Source organism: Acomys minous (assembly GCF_964271855.1).
Source record: "Acomys minous genome assembly, chromosome: 13".
NCBI lineage: Eukaryota > Metazoa > Chordata > Mammalia > Rodentia > Muridae > Acomys > Acomys minous.
The window spans coordinates 55,528,983-55,550,224 of NC_140495.1; the positions used below are offsets into that span (position 1 = coordinate 55,528,983).

The 21,242-nt window shown below is 46.9% G+C and overlaps 1 protein-coding gene across 1 annotated transcript; it reads right to left on the reverse strand.

Moving 5' to 3' along the window:
* Positions 1–7,881: 7,881 nt before the first annotated feature.
* PDCL3 (phosducin like 3) lies at positions 7,882–19,776 on the reverse strand. Its single transcript, XM_084754127.1, has 6 exons — positions 19,665–19,776; positions 16,126–16,258; positions 12,108–12,198; positions 11,717–11,860; positions 10,535–10,743; positions 7,882–8,569 (listed from the first exon to the last, which is right to left on the reverse strand). The coding sequence occupies exons 1-6, from the start codon at positions 19,668–19,670 to the stop codon at positions 8,427–8,429; spliced, it is 726 nt and encodes a 241-aa protein (XP_084610253.1). The 5' UTR covers positions 19,671–19,776; the 3' UTR covers positions 7,882–8,426.
* Positions 19,777–21,242: the final 1,466 nt, after the last annotated feature.

Genomic DNA, 21,242 nt, shown 5'->3' on the forward strand with positions numbered 1-21,242 from the left:
CGAAGCCCAGGTTCATCTAGGTTTCATTGACTGGTAGCGATTGCGATTACGTTGTCAGCGTGTGCCACCTTCTGGTGGGATCTAGAAAGCACTAGCATCCTAATTGGCAGGGGAGGCCCTCAGAGGTATTCGGTGGTGGGATGGAGCATCCTTTGGGTACATGCTCAAGAGTGGTACAGCTGGGTCTTGAGATAGATCAACTCCCAATTTCTGAGGAACCACCATATTGATTTCCATGGTGGCTGTACAAGTTTGCACTCCCACCACCACAAGGACACTTGCTCAACTGTGTTCATAGCTATTCGTAATAGCCAGAAACTGGAAACAACCTAGGCATCCCCCAACCGAAGAATGGTAAAAGAAGAATGGTTGAAGTATTACTCAGCTGTTAAAAACAATGACAACACTTAAATTTGCAGGCAAAAGGATGAAGCTAGAAAATTTCACCCTGAGTGAGAGAACCCAGATCCAGAAAGACACACATGGTATGTGCTCACTTATAAGTGGACAATAGCTGTAAAGGACAGTTATGCTACAATCCACAGACCCAGGGAGACTAAGGAACAGGGAGGGCTCAATCAGGGATGGAGGCATCTCCCTGGGAAAGAAAATAGAACAGACTCTGCAAGTGGACTGGGGAAGGGTGGGGATGTACAGAGAGAACTAGGAGAGACAGCTGGGATTGAGGAACATTGTGTGTGTGTGTGTGTGTGTGTGTGTGTGTGTGTGTGTGTGTGCTCATGCACACGCATACACACAGAAACCTAGTGTAGTGCCCACTCCTAGAGTCTACAAGAGTGACCCTAGGAAAGTCTCCTAGTGATGGGAATACTGAGCCTGAGCTGGCCATCTATAACCAGGCATTGCTTCTAGTAGTGGGAATGGGACACCAATCCAGCCACAAAACCTTCCACCTACAATTTGTACTGCGTGCAAGATGTGCTGGGGAAATGGTGGCACAGAACTTGTGGAGTGGCCAACTAAGAGCTGGTCCAGTTTGAGGCCTATGCCATGAGAGGGCCCCTATGCCTGGCACGGCCTGGATGACCAGAAACCAGAGGCTGGATAGCCCAGAAACACAGGACAAAACCAATGTGATTGGGGGGGGGGCAGGTGTCAATGAGATGATTCCAAATGATATTCTGCTCTACTCATAGACAGAAACCTAGCATAATCATCATCAGAGAGGCTTCATCCAGCAACTGATGGAAACAGATGCGGAAACCCAGAGCCAATCACTAAACAGAGCTGGGGGATTCCTGTAGAAGAGAGGGAGGAAAGACTGTAGGAGGCAGAGAGGTGAAGGACACCACAAGAATATGCACAAAACCAACTGACCTGGGCGCATAGGTGCTCACAGAGACTGAACCGACAGCCAGGGAGCCTGTATGTGTCTGAGCTAGGTCCTCTGTACGTGTGATGGTTCTGTGGCTTGGTGTTCTTGTGGAACTCCTAACAGTGGGAGCAGGGGCTGTCTCTGACTCTCTTGCCTGTGCTTGGGACTCTTTTCCTCCTTCTGGGTTGCCTCGTCCATGAGAAGGTTGTAGCTAGGCTTATTAGTAACTTGTTATGCCGACGTCAGGTCATGTCTCTAGGAGGCCTGCACTTTCCTGAAGGAATACAGGAGGAGTGGATCTGAGGAAGACAGGAAGTGTCCGTTGGGGGAGGCAGGGTTAGGACAGGGAGGAGTAGGAGGTAGAAACTGTGGTCCCAATGTAACTTATGACAGAATTTTTTAAAAAGTGTGCCCAATTCCTTTCACTTTCTTTCCTTCAAATATACGCACAGCAAAGATAAGTAACAAAAATCCATCCCTGGATACTTAAGCAATCTCTTCTAAATGAGTAAAACCAGGCATGTGCAAGCTCGGAACCTCAGAACCATGCTGCACCTGCAGTGCCTGTGGTCTTCCTCCGAGCTCGGAACCTCAGAACCCTCCTGTGCCTGCAGCGCCTGTATTCTTCCTCCAAGGCAGACACTCCCTCTGCTCTTGAGCAAGGGCAGCTAAGATACACAGTTAATGTTCCTAGAGAGCAGCCCTCACCTGGGAGCTGGGAACAGGGAACCCCAAACCCAGGTTCCCGTCTGTGGATGGACACCACTGGAGGGTGTCTGGGCTACCCAGTGATGGCCTCTCTGTCCCCTCCAGCCCTGCCCTCAATCTTCCCCACTCCCATCCTGCCTTCCTCTCTCAGCCCTCTCCTCTGCAGCCTGGGCTCTCTCAAACACTGAACCCAAGGGCTGGCTAGGGCCCTGCTTTTGGGTAGGTCATAACTAAGACTTGGGTAGCCCGTTAGTGACAACATATTTTTACAGACACTGGGCAGTCACAAACTGAGCACTGCTTTCCCACTGGAGTTGGTTTCCGGTTGTGACATGATTCATGAGCTACCATACTTTAAAAGGAAACTTTTGGTATAGCTTTTTAATTTTGTAACTAGGAAGCTAATGGAGTGCCCTATATGTTTCTTGACTGACATCAATATGTCCTTCCATGTAACTTCTCAATAGTGACAGTAACCAAATCCACTTGTTTTACCTAATACTCTGTTTCTGTCTCAGGACCCCATGCAGAAACTCACAACCCATGGAGCAGCCATGTCTCTTGGCTGTAACAGTTTCTCAGATTCCCCTTTGAGTCTGAGGACAGTTTGGGGTGTCCCAGTCACCTATTTTGCAGGATGCTACTTAGCTGGGGTTTGCTGGGGTTAAGTCTTGACTGTAGGTTTTTGGAAGGAAGAGTAGAGGTAAGGTGTCTGCCAAGAGCCGCCCTGTTGAGGGGGCTCACTAGGCATGTGGGCTGTCTAGGAGGTGATCTGGTGTTTGCAAGGTCTTATACCATGATGTACCCTGAAACTACTTCCAGCCTCTGACATGCTGTCAGGAGCCATTGATTTGGGAAAATCCAGGAGGCATGAGAGATCTCTGGAGGTGATCCGATATTTGCAAGGTCTGTACCGTGATGTGCCCCAGAATTGCTTCCAACCTCTGACTACCCTGTCAATTGTGCACTGCTGCATCTCTCTGAAATCTGGCATTAGAGCCGGGCACGGTGGCGCGTGCCTTTAATCCCAGCACCCAGGGAGGCAGAGGCAGGTGAATCACTGTGAGTCTAAGGCCAGCTTGGTCTACAAAGTGAGTCCAGGACAGCCAGGACTACATTCATGGCCAGCCCGGTCTACAAAGCGAGTCCAGGATAGCCAAGATTACACAGAGAAACCCTGTCTCGAAAAACCAAAAATAAATACATCTGGCATTGGTGTGAATTGTTATTTACTGACCAGCTCTGATTGAGCAAACTTCCTAGAGGTTCTTATTGAAGATGTACTTTTTGTTATCCAGATGAATTAATCCCTGATTATGGAATTCCTGATTTGGCTCAAATAGTTTTAAAAGTTAAAGTTAGTTTTTGGCTGCAATAAATACCTTTGTGGACCTCCAGATGCCTCACTAGGATAGCCTACCAGCAGATTTGTGGCTTCAGATAAGCCTCCACCGCAGATGGCACCATGAATCCTGGTATTTGACCATAAATATAGCCAAATTTGTTTAAACTCCATGTGAACCTATGTGGAATGAAGTTACCTAGAGATGTCTGAATTTACTCTGTTTCTTAGAATGAAAGACAAATTATTGTCCTACGCTCATAACAAACTAAGAGATAGCTGGATAATGTATAGTCAGGTCCGTCCTAACTGATAAATTGTATACTCTTGTAAGTTTCTGACCCTATTAACCTTAGACCCTGTCAATCTTTGTCATTCTGAACTCACCATGAACTTATGTAATGGATACATAGATAAGAAATGTTTAGATTTAAAGCATGTAACCTGTTGTATTTTAGAATTCATCTGCTTTTGTGATTAATTGTACTGTTTTGACTATGAGGTAATTCCCTGTTCTCAGAAGTATAAATATGGTCTTCTACAATAAACGAGGAAGGAGAGAAAGGAGAGAGAGAGGAGAGAGCGAGAGAACAGAGGAGAAAAAATGAAGCAGCTCAACTTCAGTTGAAGTTAAGATGCCCGACTTCATCCACCTTTTCTCCTGATCCTCTTCTCTTGAATGTATGTGTGTGAGTGGTTTATTTTCTATCTTATTTCTCTGTAGATTCGCAAATAAGTTAGCAGACTCAGGGCCATCAGCCTTCTATAGCTAATAAGCCTAAGTTTACACCAACTTATTGGAGATCTCCGTAAAGAGGCCTATCTACAGATCAAAGAGCCTCCTTTTACGACCCCGTGCAGTTTCTAGCCAGAAGCCGCTTTTACAGCCTCAGCCATAGGAAAAAAGGTGGTCAGTTTAAGTTCTCCTTAGCCGCGGTACAGCCAGTCCCTAGAGAAGAAACCTTGGGCTCTTTTTCCCTTTCCTTCCTTTTTCTTCTTTCAATCCTGATCGGTTGCCTGAGCCATCAGCTCTGGCCACCCTAGAGACAAAGTGAACAAGGGCACCCGCAATCCAACCCCAGAGAGAGAATTTACCCTGGACCCTCTCCAGAGCACTAGCCGGGCATTAACAGGTGTCCTTTCCATCACATCATGAAATGGGTCATTGTCAGCCTGACCTGTCATTGATTTTGACCTTTGACGATAAACACACAAACACATACACACTACAGTGTTGTTATAATGAAGAAAAAAATCTCAGTGGTTCAATTTTACCAATAAAGACTCAGGAGCCAGATGCTGGGGTGAAAATCTGCTAGCTCACTGAGGCAGAGAAAGCACCCAGCTGACCTTCTTACTTAGCTGTCGTCCCAAAGGAAAAAGCCAAAACACTCTAGGCCAAACTTGCCAGCTCAGCTGAGAGCCCACAAGGAAAAAGCCAAGAGCTCAATGTCAAAAAGCTAAAGAGCTCCTTCTTTTCCACACTGTCTTAAACACCCTCCTATCTACTTAATCTCTGTCAGCTGGTTTTTTGCTCTGCCTCTTGACCTAGGGTTAATTCTATTAAAGCCCATGTACAGAAAGCTCTTGGATTAAAGGTGTGTGCTAGGGCTGAGCCACACCACAATCACCTGTTTATGATAAACAGAAAGCTCTTGGATTAAAGGAGCGTGTAGGGCTGAACCACACCAAACAAGAAACAGGTTTTCAGTTTACAATCTTGGGGTTCACAATGGGATCAAATATCCTGCAACACTGCACTTTAAGAATGGGTGCCTTGCGGGTTAGGAATCTACATTGAGCTACTTGGGATTCGCTCTCTTCCTTCCCACTCTTTACTCAGACCTATGTAAACATGGCTCCTGGTATAACCTCAGAGCCACTGTGTCACTTCAGTTGCTTAAGCTTTAGCATCCGGAGACCTGTCATCACTGCAGCTTGGAGACCTGTCCATCACTGCATCTTAGAGACCTGTCCATCACTGCAGCTTGGAGACCTGTCCATCACTGCAGCTTGGAGACCTGTCCATCACTGCATCTTAGAGACCTGTCCATCACTGCAGCTTGGAGACCTGTCCATCACTGCAGCTTGGAGACCTGTCCATCACTGCAGCTTGGAGACCTGTCCATCACTGCAGCTTGGAGACCTGTCCATCACTGCAGCTTGGAGACCTGTCCATCACTGCAGCTTGGAGACCTGTCCATCACTGCATCTTAGAGACCTGTCCATCACTGCAGCTTAGAGACCTGTCCATCACTGCAGCTTGGAGACCTGTCCATCACTGCATCTTAGAGATCTGTCCATCACTGCAGCTTGGAGACCTGTCCATCACTGCATCTTAGAGACCTGTCCATCACTGCAGCTTGGAGACCTGTCCATCACTGCAGCTTAGAAACCTGTCCATCACTGCAGCTTGGAGACCTGTCCATCACTGCAGCTTGGAGACCTGTCCATCACTGCAGCTTGGAGACCTGTCCATCACTTCACATTGGACGTTCCTTCCTTCCCTGTTGTCTAGTGCTTTGGTGCTTTCTGAAATAGCAAGGTCCCCCAGATTCATCTGCATCTCTTGCTATGCAATTAGATGAACTCCATGTTTAAGAAGCATGTTTCTGGGCTAGGGAGATGCTCAGTGGTCAAGAGAGCTTTCTGATCTTACAGAGGACATGCGTTTGGTCCTCAGCATCCACATGGCAGTTCACAACTGCCTGTTAACCCCAGTTCCAGAGGATCCAGTGGCTTCTGTGGGCTCCTGCACCCATGTGATGCTCATAAACTCACGCATGCAAACACATTCATAATCAGTAAAAAGGGTAAATTGAAACTTAAAAATAAAAAGAACCAAGTTTCATTACCTCTGTCACAACTACATGCTACAGAAGAGCAGAGGGCAGGAATGGCAAGCACCACAGGGCATGCCCCAGAATTAGCTAAGCTACAGACACTGGCAGCCCAGGCTCCAATCACAATGCCAATTTAGAATGAAGATGCGGCTGGTCCTCTAGTGCAGCCAGGGTACCAGCATGTATGAGTAGGCAGGGCTCATTAGCCAAGGGCACAGGCACCAGGGCTGTTGCTGTGGGCCAACCCTTGCCATCACTCTATCAGTTGGCAAGGTCCCTACCTGGCATGGAGGCAGTGTTCACATTTGGATCAAAGTGGTACAGTGCTGATTACAGTAAGGTCCTGGATGAACTCCTCAGAAGAACCGAGCCTGCAGCTCCCCACCACTGTGCACACTGCCTTCGTCTAGGTACGGCCCTTTTCTCTTAGTGTAAAAATTCAGGCTAGAAGGCAGTAGTTCTCAACTTTCCCAATGCTGCGACTATTTAATACAGTTCCTCATGTTGTGGTGATCCCCAACCATAGTTATCTTTGTTCCTACTTCATAACTTTAATTTTGTACTGCTATGAATCATATGAGCAGGTGGCGGTGCCACACACCTTTAATCTCAGCACTCAGGAGGCAGAGGCAGGAGGATCTTTGTGAGTTTGAGGCCAGACTGGTCTACAGAGTGAGTTCCAGGACAGCCAAGGCTACACAGAGAAGCTCAGTCTCAAAAACCAAACCAAACAAACTGATATACAGCCCCCGAAGGGGTCGCGACCCACAGGTTGAGAACAACTGCTCTAAAGCCAACAGGCACCAAACTTTCCAGCTAGACCCGAAGGCAGTAATGCTCCTGGTAGCCACACAAGACCTTTACAAGCAACGAATCTCCTGTTCCAACCTTGCTGTTGAAACTTCCTGAGTGCCTCTGAAGGAACCACTTCCTGAGACACTTTGTTTCAGCCACATGGGCTCTCAAGTAATAGAAAACAAGGCATTCTCACATACAAAGTGGGTCCCTTCTCACTGTCAGTCCTTGGATTGCAACAAAAAACAAACTTTACAATATGTGAACAAATCCTGTGTTCTTATACTGAAACATGCTACATCACTCAACAAAAATATTACAAATATTATCAATGTTAAGTTACAGGATTCTGGCTCATAAAACATCCTGAAACTTTTATTAATCAACTGAGATAGAGCTGTGAGTGCGCGCGCACTCGCGTGTGTTTGTGCGCACGCACTAAAACCTTATTCCCAGAACCAAATCTAAAAAGACCTTACAGCCAAGAACAGCTGATATCTTTTGGGGTGTTCTAGTTTTGTTTTGAGACAGGGTTTTGGTGGTGTAACCCTGGATACCTTGGAACTCTGCAAACTACGCTGGCCTTGAACTCATAGAGGCCTGCCTGCCCCTGCCTCACAGTGCTAGGATGTCAGGTGTACACCACCACAAAGAACAGCTGGTGTCTTAACAGCCTGAGATACACATTAGTTTAATTAGAAGACTTACCTGAAAACAAATAAACATGGGAGTAAATGGAAGTCTGTCAGCTAATCTGATAAAACAGCATTTGCTCAAAAATATTGCCAGCCATTTCTTTTAGCTGATCCTCTTTTACTAGCTTTATAAAATGGAAAGAAACAGTCTAACTATAAAGCTTAGTGCTCACTTTTACATTGTTATTTTTTAAATAGTTTATTTAACTTATTCACATTTTTTTAATTCCATATTCCTTTCTATATAGTTGCATGTCAAAAAATACTAAACAGTTTCATGGTTTGCTGAAATACATGTAGGAAAACATTTGGCATAATAGCTTGTTTACATTTTTCTTTTTTAAATATTTATTCACTATTTTTTTCCGTGTACACGTGTGCTCTGACTTCAGGCACACAAGAAGAGCTTGTGAACCACCACGTGGCTACTGGGGAGGAACTCAGGACCTCTGCACAGGCAGCCACACTTAACCACCGAGTCATCTCTCCAGCCCATTTGAATTTTTCTTAAAGAAACATTATTAATTTAAAGAGTTCCAGGAATTTAAAAAAAAAAATCCAGCAATGATTATTTCTGAAATGTATAAAATTTAAGCAATTATAAAAAGGTTAAAAACCAAAATGATACACTTTTGCTTTTTTCCTTACTAAAAATCTAGATGATGTGTCATGTCAAGAAAGTTCAAAAAGTTTCAGCAGCTGCTGTCTTAGTCGCTCTCAGAATCGCGGTCCCTTCTCATGGGGACAGGGCCACGCACTGCTGACAGCAGCACGTCTTCGATGGGTTTCTTGGGGTTCTCCTCCAGGTCGGTCTTGAATGCTCCCGACTCAGACAGTTTCCACTCCAACTCTGGTGACAAAGAAAAAGAAAATCACATAAGACACCAGGTCTCCTCAAAGGGGTCCCCACCCAGAGGCCATCAACACAATTTAAATTTTTCCTCAGTTAAAAAGAAAAAGGACCATCAAAATCTGGGGACCATTTTAATGCCATAGTTTTAAGGCACCAAAAAGAAGACGACAAAGAAGATGATGATGAGATGAAGAATAAGGGGGGGGAGGGGAGGGAGAGGAGGAGGAAGAAGAGGAGGAAGCAACAACAACTCCTCCTCCTCTTAGGAAGGAAAACTCCATCACTTTGAAATGCCTTTTCAGGTGATGAGCAAGTGAAGTAAATACTACACCAACTTGACTGTGCCTGAAACTACAGTAAGATACAAAGGACAACACGCGGGCCGACGCCACAGTGCCTATGCCCGCACATCTCCATGAAGCGTTTAGAGAAAACAGCTCTGCTGTCTGTCTGAGCCTGATCGTGAAACCTAAGCTCATGGCCGTAAGGAAAGGGAACTTCCAGCTTCCTGTTTGATGTCCTCTTCACTCAGGGCAAAGCATGGTGCAACACAAGTAATAACTAAGTAATTAAGTTAATTACTACAAAGTGAAGGACAGGTGCCCAAGAAACAGCTTCTATATTTAGATTCCACCTTTAGAATCAGTGAAATGCCACACAGTGGGACAACTTTGGGAGGAAAATCAAGTGACATCTGAATCCCAGGTAGCGCCCCTCTCTTAATTAGATAGTCCTGCAGGCAGTTGTACTTTATCAAGCTACCTTAAAGTCCCCAGGAAACAGGATTTGAGTGGTGATGCTCAGGCTGGAGGTAAAAGCAGACAGTCAGATGGTAAAAACTCTCTGATATAAGATCAAAACGCTTGGTCTGGAGAGATGGCTCAGAGGTTAAGAGCACTGACTGATCTTCCAGAGGTCCTGAGTTCAATTCCCAGCAACCACATGGTGGCTCACAGCCACCTGTAATGAGATCTGCTGCCCTCTTCTGGCCTGCTGGCATGCATGCAGGCAGGATACTGTATAAGTAATAAATAAATCTTTAAAAAAAAAAAAGATGAAAACGCTCTGGGTCCCTGAGGGGCAGCATGGTGGCCACAGTTAATAACGCACTACACATCTGTGACATGCTCACAAAGTAGATGTAAAGCTCTTCCAGGTAGTTTTTGTTTTCACAAGAGAAAAAGGACTAAGGCATATGCCTACCTCCTCTCACAGTATAATTAGAAGATGATAAAGACATGTATATATTGATCTGTAATATTGTATGCCTCTGAATGCTGGAACATACCTGACATATCTTACGTATGTGCCTATGTCTCTACCTTTTCAAGCTGAATATCTGCATGTTAAATATATAAAATCATGTTTAAAAGTCTATTGTGGAAGAAAAGTGAAGTAGTTGGATATATTATATTCCAAGAAAGAGATAAAGAATTTCACTTGATAGAGACGCCTCTAGCCTCATATTCTGTGTCATATTATCATATGTATATTTAACTCCCCCATGGGTAGTAGGTATAAAGGAATTAAATAAAAAAACCTTCCAAAGTTAAGAGGTAGCATTAAATGAAATTTAAAAATTAAAACTACTGGGTCAACTAAGACTATAGAGAAATGCAAACATACATATTAGCAAGTGTTATTAACATGTAAGCTAAATTAAAAGCAAAAACTGTGATCTTAAGCTACACTTGAAAATAAAGTTATTTAGCCAGATAAGCAAAATATATTTGATGTTAATATGAAAATAAGTATGAGTCCAGTGTGCCTCTTCTACTGAGATCAGCAGAGCCCAGCTCAGTGCTCCTGGTGGCTGCAAGGACGAGAAATTCTAGCTTAGCCACGCAGAGGCAGAGGTGAACTGGATAAACTGTGATCCCTGCAAGGGAAACTGATACACGCCCTGTATGGGGTGTCCCCGCCCACTCCCACAGCAGCCTCAGGCTCCCAAGAGCGCCTCACCATCTCTGGTCAGGTTCATGCCACCGAAAACCAGAGGACCGATGAACTGCGCCTTGATATCGCCCTCCAGATAGACAAATACTGTGGGCAGATTCCTATCAGGGTAGTTTGGGATGCAGGTCGTTGAGATGGCTTTGATGAATTTCACATCGGGGAACTTCCTGGCCAGTCCACTCAAGTGCTGGTTTATCAAGGAACAGAGGGGAATCCTGGAACAGAGGGAGAGAAAACAGAGTGACCTGCGTGGGCAGCAGGGCCAGAGCTCCTTCTACTGACACAAAAGATGTTTGCTACAGCAGGATGAATTCACGTGCTAGAAAAACAAGATCCATTCTAGTGTTTTCAGGGAAAGTGCATAACTCTGCATCCAAATTCAATTTAATTTAACAGTAAGTCTGTGAAACAGCTTTGATAGCTTTGAAAACTGCTATGACTTTCTGTAAGGGTCGCTTAGAAAACGCTGAAGAGCGCGCATGAAGCATGTTTAATAGGCCAGAAAGCACTTCCTGCCTTCAAGTGACTGCTCAACGAGCAGCCTGCGGACATGAAAGAACACGCCGGAGTGCAAGAAAACAGTGGAGGCCACAGAGTCATCCACGGCATCACCCACAGTGTCCCCCACAGAGCCACCCACAGCGTCACCCATAGCATCACCCACAATGTCACCCATGGAGTCACTAAGCAGTTATCTCTGGCCATCTTCAAGTTCATTGGTTTCATAAAATTCTGAAATGCAATTCCTCTACAGGGATGGGTGATTTGGTTTTTGTTGTTGTTGTGTTTTTAAGATTTGGGTCTTGTCATGTAACCTAGGCTGCCCTCAAACTTGCTATGTAGCCCAGACTAGTCTTTAACTCTGTCATCCCTCTCAGTCTCAGCCTCTCCTGGTAGGACTGCCACTGTGTACTGCCACACTTGGACACACTCTTTTTTAAATAAAAGAAATTTAAGTCCTTTCTCTATGCTTTTAGCAGAGCATTTACAAATGTTAATCTAAGTCTTAAGATGAAAACGGACCATTAAGATTTAGGCCAATCAGTTATAAAAACACAGACTACAAAGTGCAGGTAAAACAAAACATAAAACCAAAACCTCTTACATAGGTTAAGTCTCTTATAGACTGAACACAGATTCAAACCAACATTTTGCAGATCATGTCTGGGGGGATCAGCGTCAGCTCACCCTTGTTTGTACAGGTGTAAGACCACCCACAAGCCCTCGCCAGCTCTGGTAACTTCTTGAACATAATCCTTTCCTGAGATCTCCAGAACTTCTCCAAACTTGTTCTTCAGCTGGGCCGCTTTCCACTCGGCCAGCCGCTGCTGCCTGCACAACAGGAGGAGAGCACTGAGACACACACTTGCCCACACGCCCGCTCGAGCATCGCGCAGAAGAAAATCCCTTAAGCCGGGCTTACTGATTTGCTTCCTGGCGAAAGGCTAAGACCAGTTGGCTGAAATTTGTAATATCATTGTCAAATTAAAGCCCTTCCCCATGGGATCTCGGGCAGAAAACAGACATTCTGGTGCCACGCGCCCCAGCACACAGTCCCCAGGGGCGGGACAGTACGCACCGGTACATCTCGACGGCACGCTCGTCCTCCTCGCTGAACTCGTCCTCGTTTGCCTCCAGCTCCTCCAGCGTCATGTCTTCATACCTTTTCACTGCATTTGGTTTCATTGACCGAAGCATAACAACGCAAAGATGAACAAACACATGTTAGTCTTCCCTTTTCTCCTACATGTGTGCACACAGCTCCCGAAGATGCCAGCCCAGAGACAAAAACTAAGCTACTGTTAAAAAAGTCGGACCTGCCACTGCCCTTCGTACTGTCACATTGCTCTATAAGGACAGAAATGACAAGTTTCCCAGACTCACGAAACAAGAGTCACGTTTGCCTGAAGCTGCCTGCTCTGGTCTTCAGGATGTGCTCGTGGGCTGGTGTCCTAATGCAGCTCGTATCACCTACAATGTACATTGTTGGTAAACTGCCCTGTGCGCTGCGCTATCTGAGCTCACTGAGAGGCTGGCTCTAGGCATGGGGTTGTCTCCTACCCTATTTTAGACCCAAGCACGTTCTTCTTTAACTATCCTCCCCGGCCGCTTAGGTGGGATGCGCTGGTTCCCAAGTCCGTATCCTTGAGAGCAGCCAGGAATGAAATGTTCCCACAGATGTGCCCTGAGATGTCATCTCAGCAGCTCTGAACCTCCTAACACTGTGACCCTAAATACAGTGCCAATGTTGTGGTGGCCCCCAACAGTAAAATTAATTTCACTGATACTTCATAACTGTAATTTTGCTACTGTCCTAAGTTATTATGTTAACATCTGATATGCGGGGCAGCTGGTATGTGATCTCTGGGAAAGGGTTGTCCGACCCCCAAAGGTAAAAACTGCTGGTTTATCCCACGATACTGAAGCCCTGCTGTAGGAAAGAGAAGCCAGAAGCTCAGCCACGGAAAGCTCAGCTCAGCCAGGGGAAACTCAGCCACAGGACAGGAAACTCAGGCATGGGACCGGAAGCAAGCCACAGGAAGCTCAGCAGTGGGAAGCTCAGCCATGGGACCGGAAGCTGAGCCACAGGAAGCTGAGCCACTGAGAGAAGCTCAATTGGGAACTCCAGCTGACCGCTTCAACTTCCTCAGCTGGTTTCCACTGACATTGTTGAGTACTGATCTGAAGATGCCATCTCTATCTTTGATGTCTGTCCCTTTACCTGGAAGCCTCACCTGTTCGGACACTCCTAGTATCTGTTATTTACTCTTTTACTTTGGCTTGTTGTATATTTAATAAATTTATTAAATCAAAACAACAACACCCTAACATAGGTCATTCTGGCCATACGTCATCCCGGGAGGTAGAGAAGATAGCTGGTCTTCTATACGCAAGCACATCCTTCCTACAGTGGTCATCATTTCTTGGTCTTTATTTTATTTTTCTTTTTTCTTTTTTTTTAAGATTTAGTTATTGTCAGGAGTGGTATTGTACACACTTAATCTCAGCACTGTGAGGCAGAGGCAGCTAGAATTCTGAATTTGAAGCCAGCCAGCTAGTCTGCATAGTGGGTCCTAGGCCACCCAGGGCTACAAAGTGAAACTGTATCTCAAAACAAACAAGTTTCCTTTATTCATATGTGAGTGTTTTGCCTGCATGCACATACATACATGTACCACATGCATGCCTAATGCCTCAAAAGCCAGAAGAGGGTGTTGAACTTCAAGGAACCAGAGTTAGAGGTGGTTATGAGCCACCATATGGATGTTAGGAACCCAACCTGGTCCTCTGCAAGAGCAGCAAGTGCTCTTAATCACTGAGCCACCCCAGGATGACGTGGCCCAGGTGACGGGCAACTACCTCCCTGTACCATGAAATCTGCATCTCATTCTTACTGTGATAAGTATTTTTGCCCCTTGGTGTCAAGTTCGGCACTAACCCCTTAATGATGAGCAGCCTCTCATGCAGGCCACCAGTGCCTACCCTGAGGACTGCCCTGTGCCTGACCCAGGAGCACTTTGCTGATTAAAATTCAGGACCCAGTTCTTTGGCTCCTTTTCTTCTTATCTATGCATCCCCACTGGGAAGTGAATCTAATTCCACAGTACCAGGAATATGTGGACTCCTCTGTGTACAAAGGGCTTTTGTGTAATTCAAATGCTGATTTCTATCCCCCCAACCCCCCCTACCCCCATATCTGGTTGCAATCTTTGTTCTGAGACTCTCCTGTCTAAATGTTTTATAAACTGTGCCCCCTTAATTGTCCCCGATATGTCAATAAAGTATGTTATAGCCAATTAATGAGCAAGGGGGAGGGAATAGGGCTGGACTTCCTGCCAGCCAGGGGAGGAGGAGTTAGAGGAGGAAGTAGGGGATGCAGCCAGGGGACTGAGCCACAGGCAGAAGTGCAAGAGGAAAGAGACTCAGCTGGAGCAACCAAAGAACTAACAAACAAGTAACTTGGGATTGTGGCAGAGACAGCGTCAGGGGAACAAAGAGGGTTAAGAACAGACTTACACTGCTCAAGATTGTGTTGTGAAGCTTATTTTTAAAGAAATATAAAGGAGTCTCAGCTGTTTGTGTGGTTGCCAGGTTAAGAGAGAAACTAAGAGCAACAAGCACTATTTTATAAAAATAACATCAACACTTCTGGAACTCAATATAAACAAACCTAACTCCCTGCCTAATGTCTCCATTTCTCTACTCAGAATCTCCACGTTGGGCTGGAGAGATGGCTCAGTGGTTAGAGTACTTGCTACTCTTCTAAAGGACTGGGGTTCGATTCCCAGCACCCACGTCAGGCTGCTCACAACTGCTTGCGACTCTAGAGGATCCAAGGCACTCTCTGAATTCTGCAGACACTGCACTCACATACAGACACACACTCACACAGAGACAGAGACATATGCGCTTGTAACTAAAAAACCTTCAAGTTAACACATCCTTAACAGTTGCTGACCTTTACCCTGCACACGGCACCTCTACCCGTCAGACTGCTCAAGCCAGGCTGTGTCCCTTGTCTTTTCCCTGTCACTTGACACTGGGATCCATCTGCAAATTCTGTTGGCCCTCTTTCAAAATATGCCCAGTTCTGACCGCCTGGCATTTCCTCCTCGACCACACTGGTCCACGCCAATGGCGTCTCTTCCCTAAGCCTTAGTTTTAGACTGGTCTCCCTGCTCCCTGACTTTGCATTAGCAGCAGTGTCTCCACTGTTAAAATACAGGACATGCCATTTGGTTACAGCCTCCAACAACTTGACAGGAAAGCTATGCTCTTTACTATTCAGGGTACCAGTGGGCGGGCCCTCTGCTGCTTTCCCTGTCACAAAGGCCTCCTCGAGGACTCTCTAAGACCGGAGGCCACCTTTCTTCTTGCTCAAGTAGCTTATGGCTTACCTTACCTCATCTTCCAGTCTACTCAATTTCACCTTCTTAGTGAGGTTCCCCTCTGGCCCAACGGACAGCATCCCTCCCTCCTTCCTTCCACACTAACCCCTCTTACACCTGTTGCTCCTGTCCAGCCTGTGCGCCACTAAATCCCCACTACCCACACCCAATGCGCACACACACACCCAATACACCCCCCCCACACACACACAATCATTCAATAAACATAAGCTGGACACGTCTTAAAACATCCTCCTCTGAACAAATGTTCACAACAAACAGGGCAAAAGTGCCAGGTCCTCCGAGCAACATCTCCCTGTCGGGAAGTTTCGGAAACCCCCGAAGGTGCCTGTCTACCATGAGATGCCCTGGCCTCACACACATTCCGACTCAGCAGGGATCAAGCACGTCTGAACCGATGCTGGGGGAACCTGACCTGCCTTCTACTACAGCAGCTGGTGGTTTTGTTTCCAAAGCCAGGCAGGGCTGGGCGTGGTGGCGCACGCCTTTAATCCCAGCACTCGGGAGGCAGAGGCAGGTGGATCACTGTGAGTTCGAGGCCAGCCTGGTCTACAAAAGTGAGTCTAGGACAGCCAAGGCTACACAGAGAAACCCTGTCTCAGGAAAAAAACAAAAAACAAAAACAAAAAAAAAGCCCCACCAAAGCCAGGCAGACTCGGAACAAAGGAAGGAATCGAGTAAGCTCACCTACTGACTGCTGGAGGAGCGTCTGCTCCTGCTTCTCCTCTTCCGCCTTTTCCAGTTCCTTCAGGCTTTCCTTAGGGGGCAGGATGCCCTTTTTGCGTAGGATGTCATTCCACTCGGTGTCTGCATTGGGGTCCTGGATAGTAAAGACAAGGCCTCGGTGAGGCAGAGGCCAGGAGAGAGGGCATAAAGTGACAACGGGAAAGGTGGTGAGCAGGGAGGAGCTCAAGCTAAATTACTCCCCAGAATGTGGAAAGGTCTACTGCCCTGTTGTAGTCTCCCTGAGGAGCCAGCTTTGGAGTACAAAATCAGGATATGATGGGCATCAAGACTGAAAGCAAGGCTTTGACCTGCCTTCTATTTAGTATTTTCCCTTATAATTTATACAAATTTTATATAAAACTATAATGAATTTTTATGACATGACCTAAATTTAAGCCTGACCACAAAGACACAGACATGAACTGTGGAGCTGCAGTGCTCCTCTGAAGTCTACTTGTGAGGCCCAGGAAGGTGATGTCTAGAAAGGCCCCTGGCTTTTCTGAGGTCTCACAGTGACATGACTCCTGCAACAGACTTCAAGTAGCTATTTGTGTTAGTTTTGTTGTTGTTGTTGTTTTGTCAAGTTGTCACAAACTAGAGTCATATGAGAAGAGAAAACCTCAAATGAGAAAATATCCCCGTCTGACTGGCCTGTAGCTAAGCCTGTGGGGCATCTTCTTGATTGGTGAGATGTAGAAGGGCCCAGTCCTGTGGGCAGTGCCACTCCTGGGCCAGTGCTCCTGAAATGCATGAGAAAGCAAACAGAGCAAGCTATGAGGAGCAAGCCAGTAAGCAACATTCCTGCAAAGCTCTCTGCTGCTCACACCGCCTCTGGGGTCCTGTTTGAGTTCCTGCCCTGACTTCTCTCAGTGATGAACTGTGACCTGAGAGTTGTACAGTGAAAAACCTTTCCTCCCTAAGTTGGTCTTGGTGTTTTACTGCAGCAATAGACATGTAACAGAGACACTGCAGCAGGTAAATTACTGAGTTGGGCAGTAACTAAAAGGATGTACTAGTGCACGTGATGGATCCAGGAATCAAATAAAGATGTGGGCACCCACGCAAACCTCACATTGTGATGCAGACAGCTGTGTCGAGTGCAATGACAAGTTATTGTACAAGGAAGCTACAGGGGACCAGGTTTTACACAGCCAACAGAGATGTTCTCCAGACACTGAATTATATGAGGGCAGGACGGAGTCACCCAGAGTGAAAGAGAAAAAATGGCAAGCTTTCACTTTAATTGTGATTAATAAGTTTATTAAGGAAATATTAGGTTACATAGGAATAAGAAAACAAAGTAAGAAACTGTCTCTGAATCGAGACAACAGAGCTAAAACTGAACTACTAACTATGCTGGATAGTTTTATGTCAACTGACACCATCTAGAGTCATCGGGAGGAGGGAACCTCAACTGGTAAGATGCCTCCAGAAGACTGAGCAGTAGGAGAAGCTTATAGGGCATTTTCTTAATTGGTGATTGATGGGGGAGGGCCCAGCCCATTCTGGGTGGGTCCTGGGTTCTGTAAGAAAGCAGGCTGAGCAAGCCATGGGAGCAAGCCTATAAGCAGCAGCATCTCTCTACAGCCTCTGCATCGGCACCTGCCTCCAGGTTCCTGTCCCGTTTGAGTTCCTGTCCTAACTTCCTTCAGTGATGGACTATGACGTGGAAGTGTAAATTTCCCAAGTTGTGTTTTGTCCATGGGATTTCATTAAAGCAATGGTAACCCTGACTCAGACCCTGGCTCGTGCTGTTTCTGAAAGGAGTCTGCATCTTTCTGCTCTCCTCCTTTGAGACGTGCCCACCACCAATACTCGCGTAGACAGCCAGTACGGTCTTAACCAGACACTTGCAAATTTCAGCATCAGCAAAAAGACCACCCTGAGACGATCACAGGGCTGTGACAATGCCTAACCCTACATGAGCCACAAAAGATTGCTGCTTGAAGCTGGACCTCTCTAAGCAATAAGCCACAGCTACACATAAATTTTAAAAGTTTTATTTTTATCTCTGAGTGCTGAGAATTTATTTCTCTTTAAGGAAGACAGAGCTCCCCTCCCCCCAACAAGAGGAAAGTAGAGACAAAGAAAATAGCATTTTCTTTCAGGCAGAGGGACCAGCAAATGCAAAGGACCCCAAAGCAAAGACACTGTGACGTTCTGAGCATCTGTCTAGAGAGGCTGCAGTAGACTTGGGGAGGAGGAAGATTGAGGCTCGGCCGACAGGCTTCTCTTAATGTCAGAGTCTAAAGAGTAAATCTGAGAAGAGCAGACACTCAGCTCACCCCAGAGTCAGCCATGATAGCTAATGCTTATTAAATGCTAAATGTTAAGCACATCCCTTTACCTGTGCCTACTCTTGCCTCCCAAACGTAGGTGAGGTGTGCGACATTCAGAATGACACTGCCACCTCTGACTATACAACCCTGAGCCTACCCAATCTCCTCTAAGTCAGAAGCTAAGCAGGACCTGGCCTGATTAGTAGTGGATGGGAGAGAGATACGGCCATGAGGAAGTTAACCAAACTGCCTAGGATCAAAGTAGTCTCAGACCTGGGACCCAAATGCCCAGTATCTGTGGGTTGCACAGCTTGGCAGGACAGCAGGGCTCAGAACACCGTTCAGAATATGAACTCAAGGAGAGACCATGGGACAAACAGGCTTCAGTCTCAATTCTGTGTCATAGTCTGGCTGAGACAGAGCTTTTAGCAAGGTGTTCTGAGAAAAAGTGAAGAGTGATGTTTAAAGCAAGGACCAGAAGAATCGAGAATGCAGAGGAGTCCAAGGCAGTTTCGAGCTTTCTCTTTGCCTTCCAGGATTACCTGGCTTGTGGCGGCGGCCTTGCTAAACGTGGAGATGGCCACCCCCTCCAGTCCCCCGCGCCCGTCTCCCAAGCTGGACCCCACGACAACTGCCCTATCTACCCTTCATGCAGAATCTTAAAAACAGCGACACAGAAAGGCTGGTGATATATGTGTGACAAATGTGGCTATGGCAGATTTTTGCTCTTAAAGGTTATTTCCATGGTGTTTTCTAGCACTTTCAGCAAATTCCAGCTCAAAGCAACAACAATAACAACAAAAGTCTCTAAGGAGGTCTGACTTTCTTCATTTTAGAAACCAGCAATAGTCCTGGGCTCTATGGGTTCAGATCTGGAATGCAGGAAGCGCTCCAACGAGACGCTGGCGTTGGGTAAAGAGTCAGCTCTGGAAGGCAGAAGAATCGAGGCCTTCACCAGACCCGGAGGAAGACGACCTCAGGGCCAGCTGCCCCCAAAGGGCAGAGATTTGCCGGGCAGGACACACCCCAGCAGGAGCACACAGCCCAGGAGTCTCGTGGGACCACACCCGCCCTCTCGCAGTGCGCCTGCGCCGGTTCTTTACCGTGGCCTCCCGGCAGGGTACCAAGCTGGGTAATTTGTGCGGACCTGGCTCCGGATCTGGCGCGAGCCCACCGAGCCAAACGACCGCAGCCTTGAGGTCTCGGCCTCGCCACACTCACCTGCATCTTGCCTCCAGTCACTCAGACAAGCCCTCCGCGTCCCGGGCCCTAGGCTCCTCTCCGCGCAGGCGCGGCACTGCCCCCTCCGGCTTCCTCTCCACCCCCCTGGGCGCCCTGGGCGGGGCCAAGGAGGAAGTGAGGTCCTGAGTCTTCGCCTAGAAGGCTGTGCGCACGTGAGTGACAGGCCGTGCCTCCGGTGGGAGGGACTACCGGGTGACGTCACCCTGGGCCGATCCCAGGCGCTACCTTGTTAGGGAAAAGTGTCTAGGGTATTGCTCTGGACTGTACCCACAGGTTTTGCGACTTCCGGGCAGTCAACTCGGGCCTTTCTAGAGGTCTGGGCTCTACCCATTAGTCTACCATTAGTCAGAAACAGACTCACCTTTCAGTGATCCGATGTTTGGATTAAAGATGACACAAGGTCACCTGGAAGTCACTCACCGTCGTTTCTGTCTGTGTGAGATGAATTGCTCATAAGGTTTATTTACTGACAGCATATTCCAGCCTGTGGAGGATCTGGGTTCCATGCCTCATTCGCTACTCACAAGAAAAGACGCCGGTGAAAACCATTTCATCTGGTTGACACCATATTCTTGTGCACCAGGGCCTGTCCATGTCATTCCAAACTGGAGCACTGTTCCTCCCAGGTATTAAAGGACACATCCTACACGCCTGGGCAGATTTGCTGCCGCCTGTAGGAAGGATTGTAAGCTTTGTCACAGGTGAAAGCAGTCTTGATGGGCTTTGCCCTTGGACACACCATGGATACTCCCTGAGATTAACCTTGAGATAGACTGGGTGGAACCATCCTGGGCCTGGAATTCAGGAAGGGGGTGGCGGGTGGGGGGCAGGGGGATGGGACGGGACTCCACCTGGACTATTGTGTTTCTAATCGACCCTCAATAGGAGAGGAAGACTGCCCCTTGCACGTGAGAGACAGGCAGGGGGAGAGGACAGAGGAGCAGCAGGTTCAGACCTGGCTTGAGCACACGCACGTGGATTGGGAAAAGGACCAGTGCACAGGCCAGAGACACCTAGGAACCCGTCCCATGGAACGGGTACCGGAAGGTTCACTCTTGTTTCCCTTTAACCTTTTCCCCCTCTTGTGTAAGCTAGTTGGGTTGTATAATAAAGTTTAATTGTTAAGAAACAGAACCAACAGCCTCCTGTTTAAGCACACTGTGGGATGCCCAGGAGCCTTCAAAACTGCAGCTGTCTGGGTGTGGTAACCTCACATCTGTAATCCCAATGCTTAGCTGACTCAGGAGCATCTCTGAATAATAGCCAGCCAGGGCTGGAGAGTGAGCCCTTGTCTACAAAACAAACAACAGCAGCTACCCTGCCGAATTATTTCCAGACAACTTAATTACCCGGAGCTGGGGGGTCTCGGAATGGATGATTTCTGAGGAATGATAAACGGACACCATCACTGATGTAGAAAAACCTCACACTAGTCCCTGAAAACAAGGAGCTTGGATTTAATAATGTAGAAAATAACTTATAATTACAATTTAATTATTATTTATAGGAGTGTATAAATTTATATAATTTAGCCCGACTCCTTCCAACCAGATTACA